Here is a 13319-nt window from a genome sequence, read left to right as displayed (position 1 = left end):
AAATAATAAAAAAAAAAACACTAAGCCATCATTAACCTTTAGATATTAAATAAATATCTGACACATCTGTGTTTAGATCAGAGTGAACGTTTGACGACAGGTTCATCTTTGACAAAGTCTTATTCTGGCAGAGTTTCATCAACCACTTGAAGACGAAACCGTCCTCGTCTCATAACTGTTCTCTCAGCAGAGACAGATGGAGACGAGTCGCACTGAGACGAGTGACACAACACACCATTCCACAAAGACAGTTTCTACATCTCGTGTGTCTGGTGTTATTTTGACTGTGTGTGATCCACACAGAACAGATCAGTCATGAAAACACAAACACATGGAGACTCAGGTGTCATCAGATCGTTAATGCTGCACTAATGGAAAAATATGTTTTTTATCCGTAGACCACGTTGACTCACTGTTCGTGTGAGCATAATATGGACTGGTATCGCCAGAGGCGTCACTAGGTTTTAAGGACAGGGGGGGGCTCAGCCCCCACCAGACACACACATGTGAGTGAACACAGCACACGAGCACAACATTTCACAAACAGCTTTATCATTGACACTTTCTTGGTCTGTTTGCTCTTCTTCTCTCTCTCTCTCTCTCTCTCCTCTGCTTCTTGATCCATCTCTGGATGCCCTTCCTCTCTCTGACCTTGCCTGTTGATCCATTTCTCCCTCAGCATCTACTTCTGCCTGACCCTTGGAGATACATCAAAACACAATGGCCGTTTCTCAATACCCAAGTATGCCAGTATGTACTTGCTTACTTGGAAAGTACATACTTGAGAAGTACGACTGAAGTACATACTTGCCAAGTACAGGAGTACACGAGCACGATTCTTCAATTGGAACAGCAGCGTACTTCCTTGTTCTACTGTTTGAATGGCGGGTGGCGCGAAGCACTTTTAAGCCTCATTACCGCCACCTACAGTGTTGATGAATGAACATATAAAATACTTTTAATAAATAAATATATTGTTATTTTCACATTTTAAATATTTTATACACTATAAAATAGTGTCCATTATATGTAAATACATGTACAATGACAGTGCGAATTTAATATAAATCTAAAATTCAAAGTTACGATAAATTAAACATTAATATTATACAAAAGTTCACACTGTCAGGTCAAAACGTTTGCATTAAAAACAAAACATGTCAACAACAAATCTATGGATCACACCAAGTATGTAAAGATGGAGCCGTCTGAGCCAGCGGATCATTTCATCAGGACAGGCCGAGGTAACGCTGCCCTCTGCTGGACACTGTGAGCACTGAGCGTCCGCCGAGGCGGAGCTGATAACCTCCGACAGCGCCGCTGTCATACTATAAATACGTCATATTTTATCACACAAATTACATGTTTGGATTCTAAATGACTAATTTCTCGCCTAAAATGATTTCAAAACTGCGTTCCGGGACACAGAAAAATATTTATTTCAGGTTTATATTTGTATTTTATCCTGCTGTGTTCCGCCGCAATGCATTCTGGGATATATGGCTTTCCCAAGTACGCTCAAGTCACCACCCGATGCATACTTGGTAAAATGGGCGGAGCGAGAACACTTCCGGGTATGAGAACCGTACTCGCTGCTCGCGTTCTTGAGAAATGGAACAGAACTTGGACTGAGGCTGATGACGTTTTCACAAGTACGGGAGTACGCAAGTACGGACAAGTATGGATATTGAGAAACAGCCAAAGAGTTGAATCAATAACTGATCCACATAGAGGCTAATGCCACGACTTTAGCTCACAACAAAGTCATTGTTTGCTCCCATCATCAACATTTTGAAGTCGCACAGATTACATTTCGGGCACATATGTAATTAATATGGTTGCGATTTCATGCCCTGAAAAGTATTACTTAATTACTTAAATTAAAGTAATATTAAGATACTGTCTTCAATTGAAACAAGGGGTGAATTCCAATTCCTCGCTTAACGTTTAATCTCAAAAATGTGCAAGTGCTGTCCCCATTCTCTAATTTCCGAGGCCACCCTTGGGAGCAAGGGCTACCCAGAATGCATCGCGTGTTTTGACACAACAAAGAAGGCGCCGAAAGCAGCGAAACGAGTACGCTACAAATTAAGTATTTTCTTTGTTAATAGAGATATAAAAAATTATGAAAACCTCATTGTTGCGTAACGTTTATTTTTATTTTACGGTCTTTTGTCAAAAGTCGGCCGGTGCGGACAAGCGATCGTTTGCCGTTTACATTTCAATAAGCCGTGGTGTGTGGTAACTGTCAGCTGAATATGTCCGTGGTTGTGGTATTTGTATACCTGAGACTCCCCTAGTGACGCCACTGGGTATCGTCAACAATGGCTGACCTGAGATAAGTTTGCACTTCCGACTGCGGTGGAAGGTGGAATTCCGTGAACTGAAGTCCGATGTAGCACCGAACAGAACAAGTGCTTTACAAGTGACTGGTTTGTGTGTTTGATGATGACTCCGCCCACATGGAGGAGGAGCTATGACGCCATGATGTAGTGGCCATGTTGCCTGGAACCCTGTGAGTTTATTTATTATTAATTGAAGCAAGTCGACGTCTTTTTTTGGAATTGTTTTCAGAGCAGACTTTTGATTCACATCACTCTTTCAGAGTTGTGACCGTGAGCTTTTACACTCAATCTGAAAAAGACATTAAAAAAAAAAAAAAAGCCCAGAGCCTCGCTCACGTTCACGCAGCGCTGCTGCCAATCACCTCGGAAAATTTCATTTCATTTCATTTCCCAGTGCAGGTATAAGCACTCATTAATCCACAAAGCGTGACGGGGGCCGTGATATATGGAAATTAATCTTCCAGTCCCTCAGACAAAGCCCGCCCTCATTGGCTCTCCTTACCCCGCGTCCATTTTACATTTGCTTTTTATTAGCGTTGAACCCGTGTTTGACTGCACCAACCAAGCCGTTTCCTCCGCTCGCCGCTAATCGGAGGAAACGATCACAGAACGTGTAACGCAGAGCAAACACTGCAGTCGTGTATAAACGACTCGGCTTCACCTGCTCTGAGACGGACTCCTTTAAGAAATACTTACAAGTCGAAATTGATAGTGAAAAGTAATCTTTTAAGAATGAATTTAACCGAGAAATGATGAGATGAACAGAAGCAGGAGGGAAAATTAAAGAGGAACAAAGACACAGAGACAATTGTATGGATTTGATATTAATAACTCGGCAAACAAGACTCTCCACGTCCGACTAACTGCTCTACATTTATTACACCGGCATTTAAGTAATAAGAGAGAAGGTCATTGTAAATCAAACACTGCAGTTAAACCCACACTGAAATATGATGATTATGACACGGACAACATGGCTGTTAAAATACACCATAACTCAAAAATAACAATAACAATAATAATAATCATAATCATAATAATATTAATAATAATAATAATAATAATAATAATAAAGCATGAGGTTGACATTAGAGGGGAAAAAAGGGAGCCGAGGTAAAAAAATAAAATTGTAAAACAGTGGAAATTCCATTAAAAGGCTAAACTGCCTGCACTGGAAATCAAATTTATGACTCAGGAATTGAAATTGATCTTGGCACAAAGTGCTGCTGCCAAACGACCATGAATTATTCACAATGCAATTTCTTTTCTGGAAGATTGTAACAATTTAAATGGACTAACACATGATTAATCCTGGAGAATACAAGACATTTCTATTCAGCTGTTACACGTTCTTTCATCCACAAGAAACTGATCAATGATACAGACACTGATCAATGATAGAAACACTGATCAATGATACAGACACTGATCAATGATACAGACACTGATCAATGATAGAAACACTGATCAATGATACAGACACTGATCAATGATACAGACACTGATCAATTATAGAAACACTGATCAATGATACAGACACTGATCAATGATACAGACACTGATCAATTATAGAAACACTGATCAATGATACAGACACTGATCAATTATAGAAACACTGATCAATGATACAGACACTGATCAATGATAGAAACACTGATCAATGATAGAGACACTGATCAATGATACAGACACTGATCAATGATAGAAACTCTGATCAATGATACAGACACTGATCAATGATAGAAACACTGATCAATGATAGAGACACTGATCAATGATACAGACACTGATCAATGATACAGACACTGATCAATGATAGAAACTCTGATCAATGATACAGACACTGATCAATGATAGAAACACTGATCAATGATAGAGACACTGATCAATGATACAGACACTGATCAATGATACAGACACTGATCAATGATAGAAACACTGATCAATGATACAGACACTGATCAATGATACAGACACTGATCAATTATAGAAACACTGATCAATGATACAGACACTGATCAATTATAGAAACACTGATCAATGATACAGACACTGATCAATGATAGAAACACTGATCAATGATAGAGACACTGATCAATGATACAGACACTGATCAATGATAGAAACTCTGATCAATGATACAGACACTGATCAATGATAGAAACACTGATCAATGATAGAGACACTGATCAATGATACAGACACTGATCAATGATAGAAACACTGATCAATGATAGAGACACTGATCAATGATAGAAACACTAATCAATGATAGAAACTCTGATCAATGATAGAAACACTGATCAATGATAGAAACACTAATCAATGATAGAAACTCTGATCAATGATAGAAACACTGATCAATGATAGAAACTCTGATCAATGATACAGACACTGATCGATAATCAATGATAGAAACACTAGATCTTAGCTCCACCCCTTTCTCCTGCTCTCACATTAACAGTGGTCTCATGGTCACAGCACCACACACAGGCCTGGCATGTGCACTGCAGGGATTTCTTTATCAACAACTCCACCCATTTCTTCGTCAGCGTTTGATGAGAATCACAAGTGTGTGTCGAGATTATTATTCATGACGTTAACTACGCACACACACACACACACACACACACACACACACACACACACACACACACACACACACACACACACACACACACACACACAACACACACACACACGTGCTTGTCCTTCAAAGATTGACGGTGGAAGCTTCCTCTCTTTTTTTCTCTGCCCTGTGTTAAACTGTGTCTCCACTCAAATTAAACCCAGCAGAAAAAGTAACAGAGAGAGAGAATGAGATGGGATTACAGGGATAATGTGAGCAGATGGAAGGAGGTCGAGACTCCAGCAGGACTCTCCACTCCAAATGGATTAAAGGACTTCACTGAGCCACCGACGACCGAGAGGATACAGAGTTTCCTCGAACACACACACACACGCGCGCGCACACTTCCTCCTCCTCGCTGCCACCTGCTGCTCAGCCCGGAAATGAAAACTTGCCTTTGTCTCTACATGTGACGCAAAACAGGAATAAAACATGGAAGTGGATTTCAATCTAGGGTTTACACACACACGCACGCACACACGCACACACGCACACACACACACACACACACACACACACACACACACACACACACACACACACACACACACAAAGAGAGGGAGAGACACTAACACACACAGTAAGAAAGAATAATCTCATAATTCTGACTTTAATCTGTGAATTCTGACTTTCATCTTGAATTCTCACTTAAATCTCAGAATTTTAACTGCAATCTTCAATTTTGACTTAAATCTCAGAATTGTAACTGCAATCTTGAATTCTTACATTCATCTTGAATTCTAATTTTATCTTGAATTCTGACTTTAATTTCTGAATTCTGACTTTTTTCCCCATAACTCTGACTTTAATCTTGAATTCTCACTTAAATCTCAAAATTGTCATTTTAATCTTCAATTTTGAGTTAAATCTCAGAATTGTAACTGTAATCTTGAATTCTGACTTTAATCTTGAATTCTGACTTTAATCTCAGAATTCATGCCGTTTAATCTGTTGTATTTTACATGTTGCACTGATACTTGTCTGTATCACAAAGACAGATCTTAATCAAAATGTTTCCCCTCAACATGCTACCACACACACACACACACACACACTAGGGCTGTAAAGTCAAAGTCGACTGGTCGACTAATTGGTCGACACGCTCTGGCTCGACCAAAATTGTGATTGGTCGACTAAATTTTTTTTTTTATGCTTCGCAGCAGGTAACAGCCCGTCTTCAGAGAACACTCCCCCTTGTTTTCCACTATTTTGGTTTAGTCCTCATGAGCGACAGACGGATTAGTGTTGCCAAACATGACGTATCATTTAAAAACCCTAAGCTAAGGTTGCTCCGTCCGTTTTGAGTATGAACATATCAGAATTATTAGCATATTTCAATGTTTTAGTCTAATAATCGTTGATTGGTTTTATAACTGCAGACGCAGCCGCTCGTAACAGCGGCTGCGTCCCGTGGTCTGTTTGTTACTCAGACAGATTAGGCTTTTAAAACAAACATTTTGGGAACATCCTCCTCTTCAGACTTCATCAGAACACGTGTCTCATTGAAGTGCGACACATGAAAACTCCTGATAAAGATCCCATCACTGGCACCAGCAAGTGGTCAGAGACGGATTTCACCTCATTTTTTAAAGAAAAAAAAAGACAGCTGTGTTTGTAATCTTCAATCACACAGAGTCATTTCACACTCGTTATGTAAGTTATTACTCCACAGTACATGTGGATGGATTTGTCTGGATTATACGTAAAAAAACCAAAAAACTGTTTTTATAAAAATTTAGATGAGACTCATGTCTCTGCTGCTCATGCAGACTATTTTAAAACTGGAGAAAACAACATTTATTTGTTTTTTTGTGCCTCCACAAATACGGTGACAAATCAGTTTTCATGACCGTTGATATTATTTCACCGCGTCTGTTCGGTTTCAATCCTCTTCATTAGTTTGTTAAGATAAATAATACCTGAAAGTGATTGTTGAGATTATTCAAATAAAATGACCAAAACCTCAACATGAGCTGAGAACCAGGATAAGAACGATGTTCACGTCTTTATCTTCACTGTTAGACAGACTTTTCCAACAGGAAAGTGAAGTTTGGAAACCACTCACTCTCCCACACCAAAGTCCATAGAGAAAATCAGTGATTTTAGCTCGCGGGGACACAGCAGCTGCTGGTCTACTGCTGCCTCGTGTGGTCACTTTGTGTCACTGAGGTCAATCTGAACAAAGGATTTCAAACACTGAAGTGACAAAATAAGACATTTGAACTTAGTGATGGAGGCAACAGTGGATCAACAACTCCTGTGTGCTGTGATGTTAAAATCACAGCACACAGATTTTCTCTATGGACTTTGGTGTAAAAATAAAAAAAACTGACTGACTCTTCGATAGAAAATGTATATCTTTTAATATTTAAGATAGTGGTATTTAAGTGATATGTTTTTTTTATTAACAAGTATATTTGTTTTTTTGTAAATAAATAAAATAAAATATTATCTTAGGAGGTGTAACACTGTGCTGCTGTGGCACAAACTGCACAGTTTGGGATCAATAAAAGTCTTATCGATCCGTCCATCTGTTGCTATTAATATAGATCTGATAATTAAGCTTCAGGAAAGAGCTGAATAATCATGTTACTGCATTTCCAAATATTGTGTGTCTGTAGTACGGTGGCCCAGAGGTGTCAGAACAAATACAAAAGCCACAACACGAATACAAAAGCCACAACACAAATCTTTTGTATTCGTGTTGTGGCTTTTGCATTTGTCCTGACACCTCTGGGCCACCGTACTGTAGCCATAATAAATGTAAATTTAGAGAAGGAAATCATGATTGAAGAGGGTTGTGGGTTGAGGTTTATTGTTTGTTTTTCCAACATTTTCCAGTATGATTTTGGGATATTGTTGCTAATATTCTGGCTTATTTTTTATTAATTATGGTCGATTAGACCAAAACAAGCCTCAAGCGTATTATTCATTCATTCATTTTTCATGATGTGACTACGTGTTGCTGTAAAAACCCCACAGAGAGAGAGTGGAGGAAAAGTCTGCGAGGAAGTCGCCGCAGCTGCAACCAGAAGATTTAGTGTTGGAACGCTGCAGAATCAAAAAGTATCCTTCTTTTTTTTTTTTTTTTTCACCTCCATCAATACTAAAGTGTTTAAGATGGAAATTAATGTGACAAAAAGCCAAGTCTGCATGCAGCGACTGTGAGTGTAAATGAGCGCCGTGTGCCAGCAGCAGCCTCAGCGTCTTTTCTGCACCGGGAACGTTCACTTTACTCAAACCAATAGGTCACATTGATCGGGTCACTTCCTCTGCCGCGCGCCGTTAACTAGTCTTAATGGAACAAGATGTGGAAGTGTCTTCTCCTCACAGACAGACAGAAAGATCCAATACAGACGCAGATATACATATACATGTGTATATACATACACAGCAGGTAAAGCAGTTAAAAAACACCACAAAATCTGTTTCCCAAACAAAAAAACATGACAAAGCATCACAAAACTTGTGTTTCAAGTTAGCAATTTTTATTATTATTCCACAGATGAATCGGTAGAGAATATGTTCATAAATATTTAACTCAAAGCACGACGATAAATTGGAACGAACAAAAACAAACGCTGTAAAAGTCTGATTGCACATTTGTGCAACATATTTTAAACGACATTTAAATCAAATTTGAAAAGCATTACAACTGTATTTAAGGAATAACAAAAAAATACATTTTATTTTAAGTATTTTATTTCAAAATAAATAAAGAAATAATAAATATTCATCTTCACTAAAATGCTGGGAAATTGAAAATTTAGGAAATTTAGGCCACGATGCGATATTGAGGGCCATGAAAGGCGCCTCCAAATAAAATGCATTATTATTAATATCATGAAATGTAGGCCCGATACGATATCACGATATTTAGGCTGCGATACGATATCATCACGATATTTAGGCCGCGGTAGATATCATCATGGTATTTAGGTCGGAATACCATATTGTCACGATATTTAGACCACGATACGATATCATGATATTTAGGCCGCGATACGACATTATCACGATATTTAGGCCGCAATAAGATATTTTCACGATATTTAGGTCGTGATACGACATAATCACGATATTTAGGTCACAATGCGATATTATCACAAAATTTAGGCCCAGTGGGATATTATCAAGATATTTAGGTCATGATACGATATTATCATGATATTTAGGCCACGATATGATATCATCACGATATTTAGGTCGGAATACCATATTGTCACGATATTTAGACCACAATACGATATTATCATGATATTAAGGCCAGCGATACGACATCATCACGATATTTAAGCCGCAAATACGATATTATTATGATATTTAGGCCGCGATACGATATTATGATATTTAGGCCACGATACAATATTATTATGATATTTAGGCCGTGATACGATATTATGATATTTTGACCGCGATACGATATTATTATGATATTTTGACCGCGATACGATATTATTATGATATTTAGGCCGAGATACGACATTATCACAATATTTAGGCCGCAATACGATATTATCACAATATTTAGGTCACCATGTGATATCATCGAGATATTTAGGTCATGATACGATATTATCTTGATATTTAGGCCACGACATGATATCATCACGATATTTCGGCAGCGATAACATATTATCACGACAGTTTGTAAGAAGTCAGTCTCATCCAACGGTCATCATCTAAACAATTCCTCCAATCACTCCTCCCTTTCCCGAGCAGATCAGGAAACTACGGTGGCCCCTGTGTCCCACAAAGGTTATTCATTTTCATTAGCAGAGCAGCCGTAGCAACATGGCAGCCTCTGTGGTGAGAGATTCTTCCCTCAAGTCCACTAAGAAGAGTCTTATTCAAAGGCAATGGAAACCAAATACACTTATACAAACAGGCGTATGGGAAATATATTTAATTTCTGCCAATAAAGCCCACTAAATGTTACACACCGCACCTTTAAAGTTCCTGTGGTTTGTTTATTTTCCACTCTGTTCACCTGTGCATTAATGAACACGGATACAGCTGCGTGTTTAACTCTCGCTCTGCTGCTCCGCTCTCACTCTGCTTTATCCGCTGGTGATAATTAACCTGTTGGTGCAGCAGCATCTCTGCTGACACCCTGAGCATCTGTTAGTGCCGGCAGCAGCGGCGGCAGCGGCGGCGACGGCAGCGGCGGCATAAGAAGAAGAAACAGTAGCAGAAGAAGAAGAAACAACAATAGCAGCAGCAGACACAACAGCAGAAATAGAAACAGCAGCAGAAAAAAGAGGTAACGGAAGCAGCAGAAGAAGAAACGACAGTAGAAGAACAAGAAATCCGAGTAGAAGAAACAGCAGTAGAACAAGAAACAGCAGTAGTAACAACATCAATGCTTCACCAACAACACTTCGTCAATACTCCAGTATCAATAATTTATCATCAATACTTCATCAACAATACTTCAATATCAATACTTTATCATCAATACTTCATCAACAATACTTCAGTATCAATACTTTATCATCAATACTTCATCATTAATACATCAGTATCATTACTTCAGTATCAATACTTCAACAATCGTCATCATAATATGTCAGTATCAATACTTCATCATCAATACATCATCAATACTTCATAAACAATATTTCAGTATCAATGATTCAGTATCAATACTTCATCAACAATACTTTATCATCAATACTTCAACAATACTTCAGTATCAATACTTCATCGTCAATACTTCGGTATCAATACTTCAGTATTAATATTTATGTCATGATCAATACCTGTATCAGTATTATCCATAAACCCTGAATATCAATATAAAAAAAGTGCATTATTTAATGCTGGTGTTTCTTTATGATGTCAGGGGCCCCTCACCCCCCTGACCCTGGCCTGCTGTTGTAGCGCCCCCTGTCAGCCAAGAAAAAACTTACAAAAATTTTCATTTGGATCAACGAGATCAGAGCAGATGTTTGTTTGCGCGCTTTTACGCACAAAAGCCAAGTACACACACACACACACACACACACACACACACACACACACACACACACACACACACACACACACACTTACACACACACACACGTGCGCGCGCTCACCTCGTTTATCCTGAACTTTGACCCTGATCTCCAGCAGCGGTTCGGTCTCTCTGTCCAGCCGCCTTAAAATGACTAAATCCCCGCTGTCTCGGCTCACGCTCACCGGTGAACTCTCCGCGTCAGGCTCCACCAGCTCAAAGGTGGCGGACTGAAACCTCACCGGGTTCAGGTTCATCACCACAGACCCGATCCCCGCGTCCTCCGACACGTTAATGAGAACCGGACTGTCCGAGTCCAGCACGGACCTGGACCTCCTGGACCCCCGCGCTGCTGCTGCTGCCGCTTCCAGCTGCTGCGGGTTCGGTTTTCTCATCACCACCGGTCTCTGTCTGGGGTAAATCTCCACGGACACGCTCTGACTCGTGCGCGGCGGCCACCCACGGTCCCGGGCAAACACTTGGAACCGGATTGGCTCCTCCAGACCCAGGATGGAGTCCACCAGCAGGATCTCACCGGTTTTGGGAACCGCGTAAAAAGTGCCGTTTTTGGGCAGCGCGAAGTAGATGAGCTCCGCGTTCTTGCCGCTGTCGTCGTCGCGCGCGGTGACCGCGTAGACGGCGGTGCGCAGCGCCGTGGCATCGTCCACGCTCAGCTTCACATCCGCGCCGAGGAAAGTGGGCTGGTGGTCGTTGGTGTCCAGGACGTCCACTCTGATGGACGCAACTTCAGCGACCACCGCGCACTCCTCGTCCTCCTCCCGGGAAGGTCCCGCCGCTGACGCGCTCTGTCCGCAGCACAGAACCAGAACCAGTGCGTACTCTGCGCGTTCTTCCCGGTCCAGAACTGCACATGTTTTCAGTAAAACGTGACCCCGGTTGTGATGCGCAAACACTCGGAAATTCCCGCTGCCGTCACCGAGGAGTTTAAAGTGCGGTGCCGCCTGTGCCGCCTGTGCCGCCGCCGCGGTGCCGCATCCATCAGCGCCGCAGAGTCTCTGTGAGTTGAAGCGTTTTAACGGGACGCTCAGTCCGTTCACTCGGGTTCCCGGGGGCGCGTTTTCGAACACATGTCCGTGGAAGAACGGAACCTGCTCCACGGTCTTATTCCCGAGTGCGCACGAAACCAAAACGGGGAAAACCGCGACCCAGATCATGACTGTGTCCGTGTCCGCGTCACTGAGTCTCTGCTGGTCTCAGGTCCATGAGCGGGTGACTCTCAGTCCTCGAGGACAGAAATGTGCCTTGAAGACGCCAAACTTCCATCAGATTGGGACGCAGCCATCGGTGGCTCCGCGGGAGAAGAAGCAGAAGTTTGTGAGCGCGAGGAGAGACTTCAACCTCCTCCTCTTCCGTCTCTGCTGTGGATCTGTGCGCGTCCCAGAGACTGAAAAAAACCCCTTCTTTTACTGCTCGAGTGCGCGCTTTTCCCTCTCTCTCTCGCTCTCTCGCTCTCTGTCGCGTGCGTGCGTGGGTTCTCCTGATCTCGCACTTTAATCCATGAGTTGCTGCAGAAACTGTGCGCAGCCACGCGCCGCCACGCGCAGGTGCCTCTCTCCGTCTGATGATTGCAGCTGTGGATGAGTTGCGCGGCGGGGTCATAAAATGTCGCGCAGAGGCTGCGTGTTTTACGCACGCACGCACGCACGCTTCACCGGCAGCGGCGAAGTCTCCGCAGCAGAGAGATGCAGCTCTCTCTCTTCCGCTCTCTTCCTCTCTCTCTCTCTCTCTCTCTCTCTCTCGAAATGAACTTCTCAGCAAAGCAGCAGAGTCGAAATCGACTCGCATGCACGGGCGCGCGTGCACGCACAAACACCCACACAGAGCAGGGGCGTAACAGCAACACAGCAGAGAAGTGACTGAGGCTGGGGCTCCTTCATTTATCAACTGTTTTATGTTGTTGGGTTTTTTTTGGGGGGGGGGGATCCCCCTTTAACACTGTGGTTCTGTGAGAAACATGAGTCAGAGCTCACTGTGCTGTGAGCGCCCCCTGCTGCTGACAAACAGACACCGAGAGGAGGAGTAAACGTCATCACATCACAAAAGACTCAACATTCACTCTCCCACACCAAAGTCCATAGAGAAAATCAGTGATTTTAGCTCACGGGGACACAGGAGCTGCTGGTCTACTGCTGCCTCGTGTGGTCACTTTGTGTCACTGAGGTCAATCTGAATGAAGGATGTTTAATGCCGAAGCGTAAAAATAAGACATTTGAACTTAGTGATGGAGGCAGCAGTGGATCAACAACTCCTGTGTGCTGTGATGTTTAAATCACTGATTTTCTCTATGGACTTTGGTGTGGGAGAGTGAGCGGTTTACAAACTTCAG

At 41.8% G+C, this 13319-nt stretch overlaps 1 protein-coding gene across 1 annotated transcript in view; it reads right to left on the bottom strand.

Annotated features, from left to right (window-relative positions):
- LOC310936642 (neural-cadherin) overlaps window positions 1–12147 on the bottom strand; it is a gene marked incomplete at both ends in the record, with an annotated part of 265319 nt that extends 253172 nt beyond the window's left edge. Inside the window, one exon of the mRNA XM_083900748.1 lies at window positions 11055–12147. Coding sequence (XP_083756874.1) covers window positions 11055–12147 — 1093 coding nt within the window. The remainder of the gene's footprint in view (window positions 1–11054) is intronic.
- Between the last annotated feature and the right edge of the window lie 1172 nt (window positions 12148–13319).

Source organism: Microchirus variegatus (genome assembly GCF_963457635.1).
Source record: "Microchirus variegatus genome assembly, chromosome: 14".
NCBI classification, from domain to species: domain Eukaryota; kingdom Metazoa; phylum Chordata; class Actinopteri; order Pleuronectiformes; family Soleidae; genus Microchirus; species Microchirus variegatus.
Note: the sequence above shows the minus strand (reverse complement) of the source record. Positions and strands in the feature narration are given on the sequence as shown.